Source organism: Aptenodytes patagonicus, chromosome 1 (genome assembly GCF_965638725.1).
Source record: "Aptenodytes patagonicus chromosome 1, bAptPat1.pri.cur, whole genome shotgun sequence".
Lineage (NCBI taxonomy): Eukaryota > Metazoa > Chordata > Aves > Sphenisciformes > Spheniscidae > Aptenodytes > Aptenodytes patagonicus.
The window spans coordinates 55571515-55595135 of NC_134949.1; the positions used below are offsets into that span (position 1 = coordinate 55571515).

General features: G+C 44.8%; 1 protein-coding gene across 2 annotated transcripts in view; it reads right to left on the reverse strand.

Moving 5' to 3' along the window:
* The window catches only part of GRIN2B (glutamate ionotropic receptor NMDA type subunit 2B), a 205759-nt gene that overhangs the window by 18367 nt on the left and 163771 nt on the right, over positions 1 to 23621 (reverse strand). For both annotated transcript variants that reach the window (XM_076336352.1, XM_076336362.1), the window contains 5 exons: positions 12897 to 13105; positions 12414 to 12585; positions 11589 to 11742; positions 9913 to 10038; positions 6697 to 6926 (listed from right to left, as the gene is read on the reverse strand). In XM_076336352.1, the coding sequence (XP_076192467.1) occupies positions 6697 to 6926; positions 9913 to 10038; positions 11589 to 11742; positions 12414 to 12585; positions 12897 to 13105 (891 nt within the window). The remainder of the gene's footprint in view (positions 1 to 6696; positions 6927 to 9912; positions 10039 to 11588; positions 11743 to 12413; positions 12586 to 12896; positions 13106 to 23621) is intronic.

Here is a 23621-nt window from a genome sequence, read left to right on the forward strand (position 1 = left end):
CTGGGAGAAGCAGGGCTCCTTTCCACCAGGTGAAGTCAAAATGCCTGGGAAGATACAACCTGCCAAATATTTATCAAGTATATGTATGTACATATAACTTCAAAGATCATGGTCACTAGCCATAAGCAATGAAAGGGGGGGGGCTGTTGTATGTTTTTTTAATCCTGTAGATCTCATCCTCCCATCCCCTCCCCACCAGTAATTCAGCCCTGATCATTCAGATGAAGGAGGCCAGCTCTCATCATTCAGGCTGCCAAATCCTGGTGGCAGGGCCATTGTCTTTTATTTGACTGCAGAGTGCCAAGTACATTTGTGGCACTGTATAAATAATAAATAAAAATATTCATTGCTTCCCTCTCCGCTGACATATACTGACGCGAGAAGCAGGACAATCCTTTGCTCCCTCGCTCCCTCCTCCCCTTACATAACTCTCCGAAGATGGCTTTTTCCAGACTGCCAAAAAATTAGCACAGAAGCGACCAAATTTGCCCAGAGCCTCCAAAGGGTTAGGTCCAAGAGCCAGTTAAAAGGAAGATGAAAAGGAAGAGTCAGTGGTGGCTGAGGCCTGGGAAAGGCCAGGACAGCATGGTGGGGGGAATGCAAAAGCTGCAAGCTAAGGACCATGCCGTGGCCCCATTGCCAACATCCCTTATCCAGCAACTCCCACCCGTGCCACCAGCAAAGCTCAAGGGGTTGCGTTTCTCCCTTTCCAGCAAGGATGAATTAAGCCTATGGTCTGACTCTGAGTATCCCCTCCCCTTGTATCTTACCTGCTTAAGTTCCCAACTAAACTGCATTTTAACTGGCACTAATCCTGAAGAGTCCCATTACAAGTTTTTACTGCCATTAAATCCCTCCAGATCAACAGAAAAGAGAGAATCCTGAGAGACTGAGTCAAGGCTAAAGCATATCGCAGCCTCCTCACCACTCTGCACTACTCAGCGCTGAGCTTAAAAAAAGAGGGAGAATGACAAAGAAAATAGGACTGAAGTGGGGGGAGAAAAAGCATGCTTGAAAACCTACTGCCTTTAAACATTTATAGCTATAATACTACTGAATCACTTTTTAGCACACAGGCACAGAGGTTTATTCCAAGGATCTCAGAAAGCTTAAAAATTGTGCCAATCCAAAGGGTGCAGAATGACTAAATCTACGATAAATGTACCCATCTACAACTGTAAAAAATTATCTGAGATCATATTTATGTACACAGTAAATGTAAGTCAGCAGTTAGAAAGATCTATTACTAACATACGATACGCTGTAGCTATTTTAATAGCTATTTATTAATATGAAGACTTTAGCATAATACGTAATTACACAGATATATACTGCACTATATAGTATTTGTAAATAGTTCATACTATAGTAACTGATGATTTACAAAGAGGTGCAGAGATATCATCAGAATTTAAGGCATAAAATTTCAGACTATCAGAGCTCTGAGTTTTCCACACTTCACTATGAACCAATGTTTGTTATATTAAGCACTAGTCAGTACCACTAACGTTATATATAAAGGTCATATTTAAGCAAAAGACTGAACACAGTTCAACTTATTTACAGGAAGATGTCCCCCCCAGAGAAGCACTGTGGAAAGAAATTCAACTCTACCCCATGACATAAGGTTTGGGGGTTTGGGACTTCTTTATTTTTTTGTGTTTTGGTCAAGTAAGGTGCATCGGACTCTACACATTTTAAAAAAGGTTCTGATTTATCACAAGAGGACAGAGTTGGAAGTGGCATGGTCTTACTTCTGTCTAGCTAACTCATATCTCCACAAAGGTCTCCTGACAATAAAAATCATACTGATGTTGAAAGGACTGCATATTTTCTGCATTTGGACACCGCCACATAAAACTTTCTTTGTATCGTGCAGAAATGTGTGAAAGTACCACAAATGTCTGTTGACAGTAAATGCGCAATCCCCTGGAAGATTTGTACTGCCTCCAACCCATCCGGTTAGACAATCTTCCCCTTAAAGACCTTACAAGGTACAAGACTGACCCCCACTTTTGGTCCCCTTGGAAAATTTCTAGCTGACAGATATACCCACTCTGCGTTTTTCCTAGACTTCTCCAGAACAGGTATTTGTTGTACAAAAGCTGCAAGCTCAGAAAAGCATTTAACTTCAATCATGTGAATAATAGCCCATTGACTTTAATGTTGCCACTCATAAGCGCAAAGTTAAGCACATGCTTAAGTGTTCTGCATATCTGGGATCCTTGTATAATTTAGATTTAATGTGCCACAGAGTACAATGTAGGAAATAATTCATTTTTCAGTTTCATGGCCAAGCATCTATTACTGCAGAAATACAGCAGATCCTTTTTTGCAGGTTTTTCAGTGAGACTTTTGCTTTGTATCAACCTGAAATGTTTCATTCACCTCATAATAAAGTGTTGTTTTGTCTTCCCATTATCTCCTTCTGTCCCTTTCCTTTGTTATAGAAAAATATCTTTATTTTCCTTTTTTTTTTAAATGTAGGTCAATTTTATGAGTACTACCTTTAGAAAATGACAAGTCAAAAATACATGTCAGAAATATCAAAGTATTTTGTTTCAACTACACTAAAATGAGCTACTTTGGCAAATATCAGTTTCCCTCTGCCTTCTTACGCTCTCCCCAGATTTTTTTTCAGTAAAAACATTGGCCAGTTTTAACTCCAAAACTGTTTTTTTTTTAAAAAAGCATATCTATTGAAAAAAATAGCTGACCTATGCTGCACAGAAACAGGCTCTTTGTCTCAACATTTCATTAACATCTTAAAAAGCAAATAAGTCAAATATGTGTGAAATTTCAGCAATCTATATTAATTTGCAGGCATGCAGAAATCCATTTCTCTCCCTTTTATGTCAATTACAAAATTACCATTTTGATACTTTATTAGCTTCTTTGGCATTTCCAACTAATTTATAGGCATGGATACTATTTTTATTATTATTATTAACCTACTGCATTCTAAATTATTTTATTTAAATGCCCTGTTGGTTGTCCACATTTGCTTTTATTCTATTACTACTGTATATGAATGGAAATTACATATAGCTATTAGATTATTTCACACATTAGTTCATTTTATATAATCTTTCCTGTATTTATTGCCTTCGTTAGACTGAAATACCGCAGGCACTTGTTTCTCTAATGTGTCTGAAGCTCTCCCGTTATTGGAAATTGGGTTATATCTCCTGATTACAGTCAGATGAAATCCAGACCCGGGAGCTGACTGCAGTATTCTGCGACAGGCCATCTTACCAGCAGGGCTTTCGCAGGGGGTCAGGGCCATAGCAGCCCCCCACATGGACCCCAGACGGATGCAGCCCAGCGGCACATGCAAGGATGCTCTGGCTGGGCTCGCCGGCACTGCTGCCGAGGGGCAAAGCTCCGGCCGAGGAGCTGACCTGGCCAGCACGGCTCTACACTTGCCAGGACCACATCCAGCCGCTCCACTGCATGAGATGGACCGGCGGAGGCAGCGAGCGCTGGTTTGGCATCTATGCAGGAAGAGCGGTTCGGCACACCACAAGCACAGGGAGCTGGAACGGAGATGCTGTCAGAGCAGCTCTTTGCCTGCAGGACTCACGAGGCCAGTGCTGCTCTCAGGGAGGAGCGGGTTCCTCCTCCCTCAAACTGCCCGCGGCTGCACCGGCATTAGGAGCCACAGCTTGACATATGATTTAGCAGCTGCAAGGGTTAACATGGGGGAATTAACAGCCATTGTGAGGTGGGTTCCTGGGTCAGCTCTGGCACCAGTTTTGGGCCAGCTGAGCACAAAGGGGTGGCATTCAGCAGGGTGAGCATCACCTGGACCAGAAAGAGAGCGGCAGATGTCACTAAGCTCAGTACAGGGAGCCTCCAGCCACGCTCAGTCCAACGTACTACCCTGGCACAGAGGTATCTGCTCCAGCCCAGCTCAGACGGGCCTGCTCAAGCATCCACACAGCACAGCAGGGACATGACGTTAGTCACTGTCTTGCATGTCATTAGGAAGTAAATGCTGGGGCACAGCCAAGACACCATCCAAGTCTTTAGACAGCTGGAGCATTTCGGCCCACTTTTCTGGGGAAGCGGCAGGTCGGCAGCCATAGGCACCTCTCAGAGTGGCTCTTCCCAGGCAAGGCCCAAGGAAGAGGGTCCAAGGGGACCCTCAGGGTGGCTGTTGCAGGGTATAGCCAGCCTGACCTTGACAAGCATTCCTCAGCCAGGCACAGTAATGAATTTTGTGAGTGCATGTGGCATTTTGGCTGCTGTACAGTGCCAGTGGGACACCTTCCCCAGGTACTGTCATGCTACAAAATCATTTGCAAGCAGATCTGGGTCTAGGCAAGTAGAAACAATATCCCTTAAAATAACTAGCCCTTTGCCTGTTGGCTTGGATTACATCCTCTGCTGACTCCTTGTGCTGGACACAGCTGCCCTTGCTAGCTGATGTAGCAGGCCAGGAGGTTCATCTCCCTCACTTCTGCTGTGGACACCAGATCACACACTGGAGATAAAAGAGACCAGAAGCTACAGTTGTTCCTCTTGGCCACCTGGCATTGGTCAGTGACTGCCTCCTTTGAAAGTCTGAACCAGCTAATTTAAGGAGGCAGGAAAAGACACCTCCATCTCCCCTGCACGTGGCTGCACCCTGCATCCTGGCCAAGCAGTGCATTGAGGGGGTTAGCAAATTACAAGCAGTATGCGGGCTTTGGAAGAGGGAAAAGAGGAAATTCAGAAGAATGAATTCCTCCCAAACCAGGGCATCTTGAAGCAGTGTGACAGATGCCTGGATGGCTTCTCTCAAATTCTGCAGGGCCCTCTGCATGTCCAGAGAGTGGAAAACTGAGTGGAAAACCATAAGCCCAGTAGATCAAGCTCATTCACTCACATCTTTCGCATGGACATATTTCCACCTGTATTCTCCAGAGGCAGCAGTTGGCCTTCAGTTTTTACTAGCCAATTTTCATCTGATTCCAGATGCTCTGGTAGATCGTAATTTTATCCAAATGTTGCACTTGCACTAGCAGCTGTGTTTGAGGCATACCACAACAATCTGAATATGTACTGTGGCCTTTCTCTTCCCCAAGGAACAAAGCACATATGCTTTAGAATAGCAAAAGCAAATACAGGTAACATAGGCAAAGAAAAGTAGAGGAAAATGACCTCAATCCAATACACCCAGGAGGCCCTACAGTGAAATCAACTAAAATACGCCCAGAGACCTGTATCCAAAGGCTCTGTGAAGCTCCAGGAGTTACCGCTTTCAACTGATATTTCATGCACGTATCTCTGCAGGTATGAAGAATATCTTGAAAAACATGAGAATGAAAGCGTGGGTCTCTCCATGAGCCTAGGCACAGCCTGAAACAATAGATCACAGGTATGAACTATCCCATTTAGCTCAAACAGTTGAAAATCTAATGATGACAAACTAATGTTAACGCTGATAGGGCTGGCTGATTTTGAACAGTGCCTTTCAGCGTGAGGGAGTCCACAGCTTCTAAGGAGTCTCCGCAACAACCTCCACCTGGCAGAAAAGCATCCTGCCCCCCCACCCCCTCCTCAACACAGCACACTGCAAATGTGGAGACAGCATGAAACAAATTGAGGTTGAAATTAAAACAAATAACAGGAGCACTTCTGCACGGATTGTATTATTATGTGCCATATTTCATTCCAGGAAAAAACAACAAAAGGAAAAAAAAAAACTCTTAAAAGTTAATCCACCACAGAATTTCCAGCCTGCTGCACAGGACACTGTATAGACAGGGGGTCTGGCCACAATTAATTTCTAGACTGTCATGGGGGACACAAGAGACAGTAACTATAACCAGTCTAGCAGTAACAAACCGACACTTCCAGTCCTCTTGCCGCTATCCCTGGTAGCAGTGTGTGCAACCTATTGCTATTTGGTTGCCCTACAATGGCATGACCCCTTAAACAGCCCCAGTGACTGAGTAACAAATTCAGCATGGGCAATCGAGCCTCACAACACTCAATTCCTTGTGAGTAACCTCGCCACAAAGCAAAAAAAAAAACAGTGTGCAAAGCTTCAGACCCTCATAAACCAAACAGTGCTACCCTGCATGCACGAGCAGTCTCCTCAAAATCCTCAGTGTGCAGAGCCCAGCAAAAGCAAATGCTCTGCGAGGACAAAATGCAGTGCATGTAAACAAGGCAGCGAAACACACTCTGAACAGGAAACCATTTCTTGTGCTAAGCTTCCAAAGGCCTCAAAAAAATGACAGTATAACTTCAAATGCAAGCAATAGTAAATAATCAAAGCCACACTGATTTACCCCCATGGGCAGAACTTGTCCCCAGAATAAACTAACAGATCCTATTTGCTAGCCTAATGGCCAGCATTCCCGCACAGACAAATTATTTCAACCTGAAAAAAACAGGTTACAGCCATTACACACATCATCTCCAAAGCTCCATTAATTCATTTCTTGCTGACAATCAAGGCGTGGTTTGGGATCATGCAAGCAAGCACAGTTCAGTTCTGTTTCTAATTCATTCCTGAAGTGCTTAAAACATGTAAAAATGCAACTGAATACCAACGAAGAACAGTTGTGCTATTTAAACTAGGGACTAAAGCTATGATGTGACTCTGAAAAAACTGAACTCTTTCCCAGTAAAAGCAAAGAAAAAAGGGTAGAGCAGCCTCTTCTGTGGAAAAGGCTGCTTTGGGGGTTTGGGTGGATCCATTACCTTTTTGTCGCTCAAGCCAGACACCTGGTCCACGTATTCCTCTTGGATCATGAAGGCAGCCAGGTTGGCAGTGTAGCTGGCCAGAAATATGACAGCGAAGAAGGCCCACACCGACACCATGATCTTGCTAGTGGTACCCTTGGGATTCTGCACTGGCACAGAGTTGTTGAACACCAGCCCCCACAGCAACCAGATAGCTTTGCCAATGGTGAAAGAGGGACCTCCTGGCTCTAGAGTGATTGAGAAACATGATTCCACAGTGAGCATCTCAGAGTAAGTGGTCTGCATTCTATTCATATACACATCTTGACTTCAGAGTTAAGAGCAGTATCTATTCACACATGAAATGAATGTCCGCAGCTGTGCTCCCCTATGTTCATGACACCATGTCTCAGAAAAGTGCGACCCTGAAGAATTACTTTTTTAAAACATCCTCAGGCTTCCATATTTATTCTGTCTCAAAGATTTCCGCTGAAGCCTTATACAAGGCCTTTTTTTGTATCTGATTGGAGTATCTAAAAGCCCAAACGTTCCATTTTGGTTCAAGTGTTGTCACCAGAAACAGAGTTTGCTCAGAAAAACTCTATCCTCTTTGCTAGATACTCAGCAATGATGTTGTCCTTGAACTTCCAGTATACGCCTGTGCAGAACACGGCCTTCACTGTACTTGTACAGGTGCAAGGAAGAGCACCATCTGAAATAACAGGTCTCTACAAATACCTCTGCAAGAGGGTTTCATTACCCAGCCTGTTGAAGACACACAAGCCAGAGAAGAACACAGCTCCCTCTCCCATGTTCTGTGTCTAAGGTACATAACAGTGACATATACTCTGGTCTATTGCAGGAAAATCAGCAGCTCTGCCCCAGACAGTTCAGAAGCAGATCCAGTGTTTTAAGAGCTGCTATTTTCCCTATTCACTTTTCAGCGTGGAGGCTCAGTTATACCCCAAAAGCCATGTGTGCTCATGAAGCACTAGGCCTGAAAACTTGTGAAATCCTGCCGGTCTCCCAGCAGCCTCAGATCCCCAGCATATGCTGGTTCCATTAGCGGGAACCCAAACCAAAATTTGCTCAACTTGAGCACAAGAGGAGCTGTCAGGGAGACTGCAGATGCAATTACTCCAAGGATCCTGCTTCAGACACTGAGAAGACCCTCTTAGGATGAGAGCCCTCTGGCACAGTTCAAGGGTCTGTCACTTTTCCAGTAGTGCCAACCTGGCTCTGCAACCTTTTGGATTAGCATCCCATGTTTTATCTCCTCCCTTGGGTAGGCTGACTGGTGCCTAGTCCTGCTGCCTCTGGTTAAGGTTAGCTCCAGCAGAGGGACAAAAGGGAAGAAAGTTTTGACACTCCAAACCCCTAAGCAGGGAATAGCATAGATCATCTGAAAGCACTGTGTTACTCTAAATACAACTGAAAGGTGCAAGGGCCTCATTTTGCACCCTGAGAACTGCACACCAAATTCAAAGCAGAATCATCACCTGGCAAAACTGGAGCATCTAGATGTCAGGGAGACAAAGTTGCTGTAAGAAACATGGTTTGGCAGTCCTTGTCTTTTTACATGCTGGATTGGTAGCGTTATATCCCTCCCTACCTAATGAGCCCTAAGACACACAGGTGTAAGGCCTGCAAATCATCAGTGGGAACTGTAAGGTGTAAGAAAATCTTGAGAATTTCCCTCCTAAAGCCTTTCTCTCTCCACTGATCACTCTATGTGCTTTCACAGTTACTTTGTCAGCCACAAACCAAGGCAGCAATGGGAGCCTCCGATCCAAACCAGGGACACGGAATCCTTCTGAGCTCTCCAACTTTGAATGCCCCAACAACAACCGAACATCATTTAGGGGTTAGATCAGGACATGCCCACCTGACCCTGGAGAGAAAATCTTGGTGTCCGTAAAGAGAAAATGCAGGTGTGGGAGGCAGGGGTATACTGTCATAGACTAGTTTGAATGCAGTCAAAGTAACATTAGACAGAGTGTTCATTACCAAACAAGCACTGCAGTCTCTGCAGCTGATTTCTAGACCTTCAAGTTACAACTGTCAGGCATAATATCTGCCTGATCATGCAGTACTGTTCATAATTGCTCAGAAATATTGATACTTGCAGCTGCAGTTCAGCTAACTTAATAACTGCATGACTGCACACCTGTACTAAGAACTGCTTCCAGTCCCACATCTGTATTAATATGTCTCAGGAGACTCACAGGTTTAACGGTATTTACTTGTGTCCACAGATCCATGTGGTTATAATCAGTTGCCATAAAGGCCCTCCATAGCTCCATGTTAAGAGAGAAGTTCTCCACTTCCCCATATATGTGGTTCTGCCTGCATTCTCATTTACACTTTTTTTTTTCACTCCTCTCTAATTTGATGGCATAAATTCACTCAAATCACTAGACTGAGTAGCAAATGAGTGCATTTTCCAGTAACTGTCTCTCTCCCACTGTTCTGAGTGGACCAATAAACCCAGAAAGGTTTGAAGGGCTAATTCATTGGGGGGTGAAGATTATGGAGATGACAGAAGGCTCAACCTGCTAACTTCATGCCAATAAGGCAAAAAAGGCTGTCTCTTAAGCTGTCTGTCCATCCTCTCTTTAACTCATCAGGCTGTCTTCTGAAGATCAGAACCACAGAGATAGGTCACTCACTTGTTCCCATCTTTCCTGCTGCCCTTGCAAAATAATCCATCACCCACTCCCAGGAAAATGAGCTTCCCACTTTCTCAGTTGATCTTAGCAAGCCAGAGAGCCAAGTAGGGGAGGGACATGCCCAGGTGACAGATGTGGAGTCTGGAGGACATAGCACTATGCTGGGAGGCTGGCAGAGCAGCTTGCTCTCCAGGGAGACGTAGCACTGAAGGATGGATTGAAAGCACTGAGCCCTCTGATTGCCTCAGAGAGGGCAGCACCATAGGCACTGCCAGCACCAGCTACTAGGACCTGTTTCCCCTCAATGAGAAATGAGCTGAAGCTGGTGCGTGCTTTAGAGATGAAAGGCGACACAGCTCCGTCTCCTGAGCCAAGCAAATTATCCATTATACACATCTGCTCTCTTCAGAGCCTTTTTTCCACCTCCATCCCTGCCCTCTTTAGTCCGAATGCACAGCTCAGAGCGGGCTAGATCCATATTATGTTCAAGGCAAAGGAAACGCCCTGACAAAGGAGCCGGGATTGGAAGTGAGAGAGGATCATAGCAAGGAGGGACTCCCCTTACCTCTGCCATCAGCAAGGCACCGATTATAGCCCACAGGGCTGAAGTACTCAAAGACGAAGACAGCCACCGCAGAGATGATAAGCAGCATCACAAACATCATCACCCATACGTCAGCACTGAAAGGCTCTGGAAAGGAAGAGAAAACCATGGTGAAAGACCTGATACACCACCTCACCCCTCTCTCACCTCCTTTGCTCTCCAGAGCACCCCAGTGAGAGTGTGGGGCAAACTGGGCTGCGGAAAAACAGAAGGTACAACAAAGCCTTCGACCCGAGTCTGAAAAACTTCTTGAACTGGGAGAAGTGAAGTTTCTGTCTCCGTAATGACTGCATTCCTTCTTACTGTTACATTTGTGACACATGGCTCCATCTGGAACTACAAGCAGCCATTGTGGCATGCATTGATAAAATAAAATGCATCGATAAAAGATTGTTCCCAGGAAGTCCTCCAGCACCATCTGGAGAGAGTGGGGAAAATCAAGCAGAACTGGCAGAGTTTCAGACAAGCATCCAACTTTCAAGATGCTATTGAGCCAAAGAGCATCTCCAAATTTCTGAGGTTCAGCCATAATAATAGTAGGTTTTCAGCTATTCCATTCCTGTAGCAATGGGAACACTGGCTCATTCTAGAAACGTTAGTGTTCATATTCTGCAAGTGTTTGATCTCTGCCAGGTTTTCTCCTTCTCCGAGCCTGAACAGATAAAGATGGGACTGAACCAGATCAAATAAACTTAGAACTTTGCTCCAGACTATAGCCAATATTGCAACCTCAGTTAAATTGCAATTTAAAATTTTGGAGTTAACTATCGTTGCTTTTACATACCCCAGCAATATTGGTGGGCTTGGCTAAAGGCAAAAACTCCTGAAGAGTGAATAGTCATGAAGCTCCTACTTAAAAGAGGTTTGGAAAAATTTCTTTACCCATATAAAGTTATTTCTGTTTGTAATGTTCTCAGGTTGCTGGCAGAGAGCAGACAGTAATTATATAACTCATATACTGTGTTTGCTGCATTATAAGCATTTTATAAAGCCAAATAGTAGATAGTAGGAAGGCATGGATGTCTTGGGGAAATGCAGTAACATTTCTGCATTCTCTGATCATCCTCCACCACCAAAGGACATTAGAAATCACTTTATTGGAAGACACAGTGTCAGCACAGAACTGATGGCTCAGCTCTTCTTGAAAAGCTCTATTAGATCTCCAACTTCTACCAGTTGCTTTGACAAGGGAGGGTCAAGTTAATACCTTTTTTACAAATAAAGTCTCTTAAAGTGCAACAATTTATTGCTAGTTGTTATCACTAAGTACTATGGCATACTAGCTATAAGGTTTGAATCAATTTTCTTCTGGTTTACACTCCTTGAACATGCTATTAGTTGAGTCACTGGGAAACCACATGCTGCAGAGTAGGTGACCACTCTGAGTGAGCCCATTCTTTGCTGGGATTAGGCATACAACTGCTGAGAAATGCCTTGGAACTCCTAGGCAGTACCTGTTTGCATTTGCCTGGATTTTGCTTGCTTGGGATTTAGAACTAAAACATCACAGTTTATTTTTATAGACCTGTCCCACAGGTACTCCCAAAAAGGGACTTTCAGGCTAAGAATCACAAGCAACCTTCACCTAATTTTCAATGAACACGGGGTGAAGTTTTAATTTTAGATTAAAATGATACCTAAGAAGGCAGAAGGTGAGACAGTTCCATTGCTACGTGACACCATGACGCTGATTCCCGTCTCAATGAAGGGCACAGAGAAATCCACCACTTCTGAACGCTCCTCATTAATGGTGAGGGATCCCACAGCCATATAGGCCCGTTTAGTGACGACCTGGAGGAAGGAAAGGAAGAGATCACATACAGAGCCGAGGCACCTCTCAAGCACCACAACCAAGCCCCTTCTCACCTTCCTGCCTTTCCACACAGTCCTTTTACTCCTGTAATCCCCTTCCCTATATTGTTTCTATCATCTCTCCTTTCTAATCTTTCATCAGGACACCTTCTTCTTTCAGGAAATCTATAGACATTAATCTTACCCTCAAAGCCGGTATGTGTATAAAAAATAAATCCGCAGAGGTCTTAGGATAAACATATCAGCCACTGAGAAAACATCTTATCTCATTTTTCTGTCCTTGCTTTCTCCTCCCTCTAACACTGCAAAGTCTTATTTCATTCTTTATGCACCTTATATACAATCTAAGCGTAATCTAGGTTGCAGCCTCTCTGGTGCATGGATATCACCCTCTTTCTTTGACTGTGAAGGCCAAATTTGTGACACTATAGAGAATAATAAGTAATCGTCAAACAGGAAAGGTAGTCATGGTCAGAGTGTCAGAGCAGATTAATTCACCCAGTGCCCAGAAAGGATCCAGGCCAATCATTTCTATAGAGTCACCTCTGTCCCTTCCCCAGAAGGGGATCCAATAATGATGGGAGACCAGACCTGACCCATGTCACCCAGCCCAGGGGTGAAGCCCACCATGCCCTCCCTTTGCTGCTGACCTCTCCAATCATTCCATTCCACGTCCCATTGATCTTTTTCCCATGCTTGCCGTTAGTCACCAAGTAGAGGTCATAGGTGAACTTGACAGACTTTGAAATTTTCTTGAGGATGTCAATGCAGAACCCCTTGCAACATTTCTTCATGTAATCTGGCTCCTCATCGGTTTTGTTCCTGAACCGTCACAACAATAATGGGTTAAAAGACTGGGGAAAACTCCCTTAATTCCCTTCTGTTTTCAGTATGCACTCCCCCTCCCACATGTGGAAAATTTCACTTGTGCTATCTGTGCTGGAGGGTGAAGGGACACACTATGATGATTTGCCCAGTGGGGCCAGTCATGAATGGACACAGGCCAGGCTGGGCAAACAGAGGTGACTTTTCTAAAAAGGATTATCAGGGTATGACGTATTGGCCCAACAGACTCTCTACATTCTGCTGAGAAGGGAGACCCCAATAGGAGGAGAAAAACCCAGGGTGCATACTCGGTCACTATGCGTTTTTGGCAAGGGACCGTGTTCCTCATGCAGGTGCCACTTAGGGGGTCCACATTCTCCACAATGACAAACGGTGCCTCTTCCAAGGTCACGATACTCAGGTGATCATCCTCACGTTCCTCAGAGTCGGGATACAGCTCAAAGCGGGGCCACACGTAATACTTCATCTGCAACTTTTTTTCCTTCCATTTCCCCACCTGTGGAGACACAAACCACAAAAGATAGGCTTCTAGCTGCCCCATCCCTCTACATCAACCATAGCTCCTGCAGGCCTGGACAGGAGAACAACTCTGGAGTACCCAAGCTCACAGCTCATGTAAGATGAGGACATTTCTGGGGAGAAGGCTCTGAGTAAGTGGGTTCAAACCAGGGGAAAGTGGAGAACAAGAAAGATGTCTGGGTTGTCTCATCTCTCTGATGGTCTCACCCTCTGGGACAGTGAGTGGATGACCGGGGGGATACCATCACCATGGTCAAACAGACATGATGTCTTTCAACCTTCTCAGCTAAACAACAGCAACAGGGCTTGTTGTCTCCTGAAATGTTGAGTTCCGCCTACTAGCCACAATAAAAATGGGGGGTTTTCCTGCTAAAAAAGATAAGTATATAAAAATGCTGAAATAAAATGTCATTTTGAAACAGAGAAATTTAAATACTTCACTTGAAAAAGTCAAAACAGCACTTCTTTATTTTTTTCAGAATTTTTTCTTCATTTGTTTTCAGTGAAATTCACCAAATAAATAGATTCATTTTAAGCAAAGTTGATTTTGTCCAGAAATAACAACTTCTTCTGGAAAAAGGTTGCCCATTCCCAGTCAGGACTGAGTTCTTCCAAGAGATAGGCAACTGAAGAGGGAGACGTTCTGCATTTTCAGGAGTGTCTAAACAGGATAAGAACATAGACAGAGATGCTTGCTAACAGTAGTGCTCATTATCCCCTGCTAAGGGCTTACTGAAATAGCTGCTTTTGTCCTTTCACAGTGACTTGGTTACATACCTTAGCCGGAAACAAGGAATTGCTGTGTTTCTGACACAGGAAAAATAAAACCAAAGAGCATCTATGATTTTTTAATCTTGCTATTTTTCCATAAGGATATATTGCAATTTTATATCTTTTCATTTTCCTTTTCTTAAGCGAACAGAGATCATATCTTCAGCGGTCAGAAAAGGGGGGTGGAACTCAGTTGCCTTATACCTACTGCCACAAGTAAGAGTTGTTTTGAAGCCATTCCAGTCCCTGAAGAGACGATACGTGTAGCACACCCACTGCCCATGGTAGACCATTCCTTGCAAAAATTCCAGGAAAAGAAAAAACCTGAACATCAACTACGCTTTCAACTATCAAAGTCTCGCCTTTGTTCTCAATTCTCCGCATCACAGTTGACACTAATTAGCACCTTGGCTGGCAGCTGAAGCTGAGAGGGCAAGAAACTCACTGGGCTTTAGAAGGAACTTTCCTGCACGATCCTCAAAGAAAGCCCTACAGGACAGGGCTGAGACACGTTGACTTGATGGCAGAGGCAGTGTGCGTGTGTGGGAAGCTTGCACGACTGCTCTTAGCGGTGTACCTGCTTGGTGGGTAAACAGAAAAGCTTCATTCCACTGCAATCCAACACCACCTCCCACCACCCCCAAATTTCAGTCATTTATTTATTTAAATGACAGGATGGGAGGGAGAAGCACTTATTAGAGGCTCATTAGGTGTCAGCGGTTATTCTGTGAAACTCAAAGCCCAGCTGGGGTTTGGCATTTGAGAGCAGCTAGAATTCACATAAAATGCTTGTCACCTTGAAAACAAACAAACAACCGCTTCATCTGACCATGAAAGAAAAATCCACTCTAGGGGCTTGTGGAGGGAGAAGAAAGGCAGAAGAAATCACCCAGAGACAGCAGCCTCCCCATCCATCCTAGCAGCATGAGCCCAGAACCCCAGTGAGGGCAAGGCAGTAGGTTTTGTAAGAAGGGGGGGAAGTGGCCAGGCAGCTGGTCTTACCTTCCCAAGGGCCCTTATGACCAGCAGTTGGCAAAAAATGCCAAGGAGAGCTTGCCTCTAATGTTCCCTCTACCTCTGGAGTCATGCTGCTCAGACCAGCAAGCAGGGTACACAGCTATTTTTCTTCTTTTTCTCTCTCTTTTTTTTTTTTTTTTTGTTACTTGAGTGGGCAAAGGGGAGTTGTTTTAATTTTTAAATACACTTTGAGCAGCAGGTGAAAGCTGGCAGACTGGGAGCCTCAGGAACTGGTAGTCCCTTTTGTTCACAAAAGACAGGTAGTGATGTCTAGGGCAGCAGATGGTCTGTACTCATGCTAATATCTAAGCCTGGATGTGGAGAGCGCATTTCTGAGGGAATAAAGGGCATATACTCACACGCTCACCCAGGGTCTGCTCAGCCCTGGACTTCCCAGTCACTGACCAAGCAGGTCAATTTATCATCATCTGAGCCAGAGATTTCTGCAGTGCAACTTTAGCCCTCAAGTAACTGAGCCCAAATCCCCAAAACCAGTTCAGTGAAGCCACCAGACAAGCAGAATGCACACACGGGGCTCAGTAGGGACCAGTGATTAAGATGCTGCACAGAACAGCCCAGACTTCAGCTCAGTAACATTAACTTATCATAGAAATAAGTGGTTGATGAAAGAGACATCTTGCAGTATCTCAGCAGCACTTAGATATCAACAGTAACAGGCATGATATAAACCCCTAAGTGATAAATTAGATCAGATAGACAAACCCAACTCGTAATTACCCAGAAGTTCTCTGGGACGGAAAGGGGAGCTCATAAGGCTGTGTGCCAGGCACGTTTCACAGTGTTGTACTACACAGAAAACTTTATGAAATTAGGATAACAATGACAGTCTTGCCACAGCCTCCTGCATGCTGAAGCACCTAATCCTAACCTGCAAATACAGTAGTTCACATCCTTTCCTTGTTATCCCAATAAAATCATTCTAAATTGTCCAAAAAGGAGGAAAAACAGGATGTAAGGGAATGTTCTGACCTAAATTTTCCAATTAACTATGGAGTGTCTCAACAATACATGCAAATATTATGTTTCACTGCTAACCTGAACAATCAGGCATGCCATATACCTGCAGACATGTACAGATATGAATAAGCCAAGTCAGAAAAGCTTTGTGAATTAAGAGGGGGCAGACTTCTTTACATGCTCATGCATGCAAGGGTGAAATGTGTATGCATGTAGTTGGAAGAGCGGGCTTAAGCAACATGTGGGCAAGGACAGTAAGGATAATAAGAAACACCACATGTGCAGAGGATGGAGACAATGCAAGAGAAAGAAAATACAAATGTGCATCATATGCTAGATAATCTGCCATGAGAGGGAAGGAGCAATTCACTGTGGGGACAGAGGTTAGCCTCAACAGAATTAAATGTCACAGATTTGTCCAGGTAATGATGCCTACGCTTAAAGAATATAACCTGCCAAGCTGTGCAGAGCAGAGCAAGGCACTTCTGAAGTCTCAGGGTATTTGGTATTAACAGCTTGTGAACTGTTATTACTTAGGTTTTGCTCAGTGCTTGCCTCAGCAAAAAGAGGAAAAATAAACCATCCCAGGCATCCTACATATTTGTCACCCTGCAGTTTCAAGATCCACTGGGCATTCTCCAATCACAGTCTAGTCATCCAAACTACCACCAGGAGCCCTGGAACGTCACAGAATCAGCAAAAGTAAGGATGCTAGGGATCTTTAAAACCCGCTTTCTAATCATATTCTCCAATCCCTAGGTATGTTCCTGTATGCCAGGGCAGGGCTCCTAAGAGCCAGAATTTCACCTTATCTTCCCCTTGCTCTGTCTGTACTACATCTGACCTTATCAAGAAAGGAAAGCCACTTTGGTTTGGGGATGAATTTGGAGGTGTTGAGGGAGGGGAGCAGCTAACTTTTACTTTAAATATAAGATCCTACTCTGGATAACAAGCTGTTTGGAAGTAGAAGACCAGTACATTTGCAAAGAAAGAAAGTGAGAGCTGTTGTAGAACAAAAAGTCAATCATATATGCTATTGGTTTGCCTAAGTATATAAGCTATCCCATGCAGACAAAAGTTAAGATTGCCTATGCAAGGGGAAAATAAGTGAGAGCCTTCCAAAAGCCTTCCAGCAGGCTGGCAAATTGCCTTAACCGCGGTATAATGCAGCCAGAATAAAAGTGTTCTGCAGAATGTTAATGCGCATCTTTAATGAAAAGTGTATCATATTAGTTCCCTGAAACTAATTCTTAACAGAGGCTTTTCTCTCCTCCTAAGGGAAGCTAAGGCTTGTAACAGCCATTTGTGGCAGATGTTTGTCTAACCTGTCCTTACGCTGACAAAGAGCCCACGGTCTCCGTGGGCAGTCTATTCCAGTGCTTAAATATCCTTCCCATTAAAAAGGGTTTTTTTCCTGATGTATAACCTAAATCTTCTTGCTGCAATTTATACCAGAAGAGTATATTTCCTTATTCTTCTACATGTGCTCTTTTCAGTGTTATCAGGTCAGTAAGTTATTTATAACACAGAGGATCTGGTAGTCTCATTCAGTGGATATCTTATCTCATTGGCAAAAGCAACCACCTGTTCAAATGACCAGCACCCAGTCTCACCATTTACAAAATCCTTACCCAGATGGGTAGTACGGACAAGTACAAGCTACTCCCATGAACTTCCAAAATTGTTCTAGCCAGGGCAAAGCCAATCTCTGAGCTCCTCCTAGTATGCCAAGGCAGGACTTCAAAACACAAGAGCATCTGGAGAAACCTCTAACTAATGTCAACAGATGGAAAAACAAAACCTCCTAGAAATTTGGCTTTCAAGGACTAGGCAGCAGAATACAATTCTGGATAAAACCAGAAATGTTCAGATATGTTTTTTAGGCAAGATGCTCAGAGGCATTGCATTTGTATTTGGGGCGAAGGTTCAAGGGAAAGCCTGAACCTTCAAGCACTTGTTCTTCAACAGGCTGCAGGAGAACTATGTCTGGGCAAAATGTTTTGATAGTTTTTATTTCATTCAGGCTCCCATTTGCACCATGCCTTGCACCACTCTCTTTTCATTTAAAATCTCTCACTTCCTGCCACTCCTGGTATAGAAGAAATACAAAATGAACAAAAGGGATTTGGTTTCATTTACAGAATAAAAGAAAGACCATTCCAAACTCACTTAGAACTTGTACTGCTTTCTGCATTTCCCCAAAAGTTCAATGTTTCCTCCCTTATTATGTTTTTTTTTCCAGGAGCTGAGGGGTTTGTTCGTTCCAGTGAGGAAGCACTAAGGCAACAACACAGAGCATGGTTTAGAAGGCAGAAATTCCCTGTTCCACCAAGGACCTTTGGAACCTGATCTGCACCCTTGTGCCTCCATTCCACATTGTGTAAAATGGAGATAATGGTGTGTTTTCACGTCTGGGGTTCACTGGGTAGATAAATACAGAAAAGGTCATGAGGCTCACAAATAGTATGCAAACAAGGAGACACACACACACACTTGTCTAGAGCTAGATGAGGGAACACATTCAGCATGTATCTGTAAATGGTGTAAATGTGAAAACTTCCTGCCTTTTATTTTTGCTGTCACATAGTTAACTGGAAAAAGCTTATGTAACTTTTACACCTGATTTTAAAACATGGAAAACGGAAGATCAAATATAGAAAAGGTAAATGTAGGATGTTGGGCAGCGGGCAGAAAAGAGTAGCGTTATTGGTAATACAGCTGATGGAAAAGCATACCTAACCCCTCTGGGAAGCAGGGAGAGTCCAAGGACAAATAAAAGTCTTGTCAGTACAATTCATACAGATCCTGAATGAGGACATGGGAAAACCAGAACAAGTGGGCAGGACCTGAAAAGGGCTACTGTAGGAATAACAGAAACACCATAGAAATAGCAAGTATAACTGGGACACTGCCAATGGAAGTATGGACTGCTCAGGGTACATAAAAGTAAAGGTAAACCTGGGGGATGCTGTTGTAACCTTAATGCTGCAGTAGACTGTGAAGAAATAAATCATGCATAAAAAGTGGAATCATTTGGGATTGAGACAGTTTTTGGAAGGCTGGTGCAAGATATTCCACCAGGTCTGAACTACAGAAATCTACTGTAGCTCCACAGGCTTGGCTTTCAGTCTGGGTAGAGATGTCATTACTGTTATTAAAGAGAAATTCTATCAGGAACTAAGTCATTATGGGAGACTTTAGCTTCGTAGAGATAAGGTGAAGAACAAATGCAAATTTTAACAGCAGCACCCTGATGTCTTTTTCTCTTGATCTGATAGTTGACACATTTCTTCACCCCAAAATTACTCAACAGGCAATAGGTCATGCTGTTTTACACTTGGTTTGGGCAAAGCAGCGAGGAACCTTACAGAAAAGCTAGTTATCAGCAATAACCTTGGATTGAGCGATTAGGGGAACAGAGAGCCTGCCTTAAAGGAGGAGATTAAAAAGCTTGTTTAACCTAGATAAATGAAAGCCAAGAGGGGATATGACTTCTCTGTATAAATAAAGGGTGGACAGATACACAAGGGAGGAAGAAAAGGGGGGGTTAAGCAAAAAAACATCGTTGGTACAAGAACAACTGGTTGTGAGGAAATTTGCCTTGAAAATAAGATGGATTTTAACCATCAGTGGAGGGAAGGTCTGGAACAGCTGCCCGAAAGGAGCTGTGAAAACAACTAAAATGGGGTCGAGAAGAAGCACAACTGGTTTGTATAGGGCTATACGATGTTGCTGCCCAGAGCAGCAGGGATGGGACCAGATGAGCTTTTCCAGTCCAGGGGCCTTAAGTAAGCAGAAGCAAGAGGAGGAATTCCTCTGTGGAAAAGAGGAATTCTGCAGAATTTCAGTCTGCAGATGTCAAAACTCAGTCTTAATCATTATATCTCTGTCCCCCAACTAAACCACATGAACACAAAGACTCTTGTTATTGATATAGCCACCTCCTGTGCCCATACTTCCCTCATTCAGCAGCGAAACCTTCTTCAGTGCCCTGAGAATGGAACATTCCTCTTAGCCTCCACCCAAGCTGGTTAAGTCATGACTCACACTTACAATGCTGACATCACAGGCATTACCAAATGTATAATTCCTGTGATGCCACAGGTCTGTATCCTCACATAGGCTGGTCTACAGCAGGTGGAGAAGAGATGCCACAGAGAGCAAAAATCTCCTGTTTACAGACACTTAAGGTGATTAATTAGCCACATCAGCCAAAGCAGACAAGAAATGGTTGTGAATGCTCCACATGCAAAATTAATTAACACAGAAACAACACTCCTTCCTGAACCTCAAGTTCACCTTCCACAACCACCTGGGGAAGGCTGCTTTCTTCACTGCACCTGCAGAAGCAGGAATTGCTTCTAATAGCCTTTCAATTAAACATGTAGGCTGCAGGCGATGGTGGAATTTTCTTCCCTCTATATTTATACAGCACCTATCATATGCCAGAGAGAGGTTCTGCTTAGAATACAGACACAGTTAAGTACTAGCTCTTGCCTTACAACTCATTCTGGGAATAAAAGCTCTTTGCAGAAACACAGTCCCCCAGCTCACTGAGGTCTGGCATTTACACAGCTCTTGCCATTTTTGCCGAAACATTTCTTTCCGGGTGCATTTATATGCTTTTTGCAGTTGCTAAGGTCCTGTCCCCTGCCATGATTAGCCTGAGAAGGTTAATGAGATATGCTTTGAGCACTTCTGACTTCTGCAAATTCAGTGAACCATGGAGCTCCACTGGTGTCACAGAAAGGTCAGGGCTGTGAAAATGCCAAAGTGTTTGCCTTGGTAAATCATTCCTCCAAACCAGAAAGTACCAAGAGAGCACTACAGGTATAAAACCAGCCAGGATCACCTGATAGCTCCCTCTGGGAGATGGTGTTGTTCTTGGCGGTAGTGTTAACTTGGTAGCCCAGGAAGTGGTTCATCCAGGCAAGGCTGGCTCATGCAGGAGCAGCAAGTTTTCCAGGGGGACACATTTGTTCAAATGCCTCAGTGCTACCTGATGTACACATAACCATGATTTATGAAAATGCAGACTGCAATCAACACAGGAATAATTAGGAGACATGAGGGGAGAGGCTTGAGGAAGCTGTTCATGGTAGTGGGGACTGTGATCTGAGTAGGCTGGAGCACGTAACTCAGGAAAGCCACAGCTTCTAGGCGGGGCAAATCAGGTGTTAGGATTTTGGAAGAATTAGAAAAAAATTTGTATCTTAACAAATGCTGCAGACCAACTGTACCATGCAACATAACCCACCTCCAGCTAACAGGCAGTGACAGCACCTGACTTAGACTCCTACTTCAATAATGTTGCATCCTTAGAGCCATCATGCCCTTCTGAAATGACTGTGTGTGAGGAGAGGGGAGCTTGATACAATGTTCTAAACTCCAGCAACATCAGTCTATACTGATGCTGGTCTGGGAAATAAAATCTAAAGCCAGGGAGCTTATACTGCCTCTATTCTTGCTCATCTAAGGTGAAAGGAGGTTTCACCTTGAGCATCTCTACTGTTCTCTGCAGAACCATGAGGCAGGGGAAAATGTAGCAGGGATACTGGTAAGATTGCATGTTTTGTGTCACAGGGGGTTCGGGAGTCACAAAGGTTTAAAGAAAAATGTATTTTTATGTGCATGTATAGACATCTAAATGCTTTATGAAAGCATTTCGCAGTCTCTAGGAGTGCATCCGCATTGTGCAGGTATGTGTGTCTGCATCCAGTACGTGTATAAAGGCATATAATGCCCTATCTAATGATTTTTCCCCTTGGTTTTCCCTGTTGAGTGCTGGGCTTGGATTTGCATTTTGCTGAGCTTTCATTTCTTCCACTCAGGCTTTTTTTCCCCCTAAAACATGTTACACAGAGGGAGGGATGGGCTTGCCAATTCACACCACAGTCCGAGAGATGGTTTAGCGCTTCTGCTGGTAAGTGGGCCCTGCACAGTGGTGTACAAAACCCCGATGTGTGTTCCCCTGTGCAATGACACCTACTCTTTACACAGAGCGAATCTCTCTCCCAGCATCTCTTGGGACCTGAGGCTGAAGGAATGTTTAAAAATGCAGATCCAGAGGAAGGCCAAAAATGTCTCCTTGTGCTAAGAAAAGCTAAATGTTGAAGCAGGCCCCAGCAGGGGTAGGAAAGGAGGCAACACGAAGAGAGAGGGGGTGGGTTGCCTAAACCTCACTGTTTTCTGAGCTGTGCAAGCAAGACTGAAGGCGCAGCTTTGAAAAGCATCTCCAAGAATATCAGAGAGATCCTTTAACTTTCACCGGGGGATGTCACAGCGGGTGAAACACCTCCCCATCCTGAATACACCAGCCAGAGCCCCTGCCCTCCACACAGCAGCCCCGCATTGCCCCTTTGCAGGGATGTACACCCACCAAGAGAGGCACAGGCAGGCACGGCCATATGCATGCCTCTCTGCAGAGACGCAGCATGCTCAGCTCTTCTCTCGCTGGTGAAAAGGGGAGGAACATGCCTCCTCCGGAGGAATTACTGCACATGTTGGGAGCAAGATTTCACAGAAGGCAGTTACAGAGCTGCATGCCCCTATTCCTTTCCTCTCCCACCACTGAGAGCTCTGGGCAGGTGATTGCAAATGCTGTCCCCGCCTGCTGCACACCCTTTGTCCAGATCCTGGCCCTGGATTCACACTGGCATAGCCACAGCCAGCCCCACCACCTCCACACCTTCAGGGTGCATGTCTGCATGCCCCCCCAGCCTGGCACATGGTGGGGGGCCTCAAGCACTGCACCAGAGCCATCCCAAGAGGTAGCCAACCGAGACACTGCTCCAAATTGTCACTGGATCTGAGTAGAAACACCAGCTCTGCTCTGTATCCTGGTTCTCTGCCAGGTCTCTTCACTTGGCTTTGCAAAGGGGACAGATGGGAAGCAAAGCTCTGGGATAGGGGCAACCAGGGACACCCTTGCTGCTTTCCCTCTACCCTGTGTTTGGTTAAGGGGGCTGCTCTCTGGCATCCTTGCACCTTTTCTTATCCACAGTCTCCCTTGCCTGTCTCTATGGAGAAGGCATGGAGATAACCTCATGCCCTGACTCAGTTCTTCCCTTCCTCCTTCTTTCTTTTATTCACTCAGGTGCTCCTCAATAAACACAGGGGATGGGGGTGGGGGGAAGCAGAGGCAGCAGACAGCCCCCACCTCACCTTTGTGAGGAGAAGGAGACAGTGGTTCCTCATGCCCTGGCTCATCAGCACCCCACCTCTCACCCACCCACGGTCCTGCCCCCACCGCCACTGGTGTGCACCTATGGACATGATCCCCACTGCACAGATCTGTCTCCTCACCGCTGCCTCCATCATGTCTTCAGTCTGCTGCCCTGCTGCGCCCATGCCAGGACCGGCCGCAGGAGTGAGACCAGTGCAAGCGGTGGAGAAACCCACAGGGATGGAGGAGTAACTCATGGTGTGATTTCCCCCCCATCTCAGCTCTCACTGACTTAGAGCTGGGCTGGTTTGTCCCCATCCCAACAGTGCCCGAATGATAGCCTCACCTCTGTCCTGAAATGAAGTGCTGTCCCAAACCACAGCAGTGTCAGTGCGGTGCGTCTCTGCCAGCAGTGAGCATTACCGGGGTACTTCTGTCCATGCTGCTGCAGACCAACCCGGCATACAGAAGAGGCTGCCAAGGCCAGCCGGGGGCTCCCAGGAGCTGGTGTGGGCTGTACTCCCCAGCTGGAGACTCCTGCCTTAGGAGCTCATGTTCAACT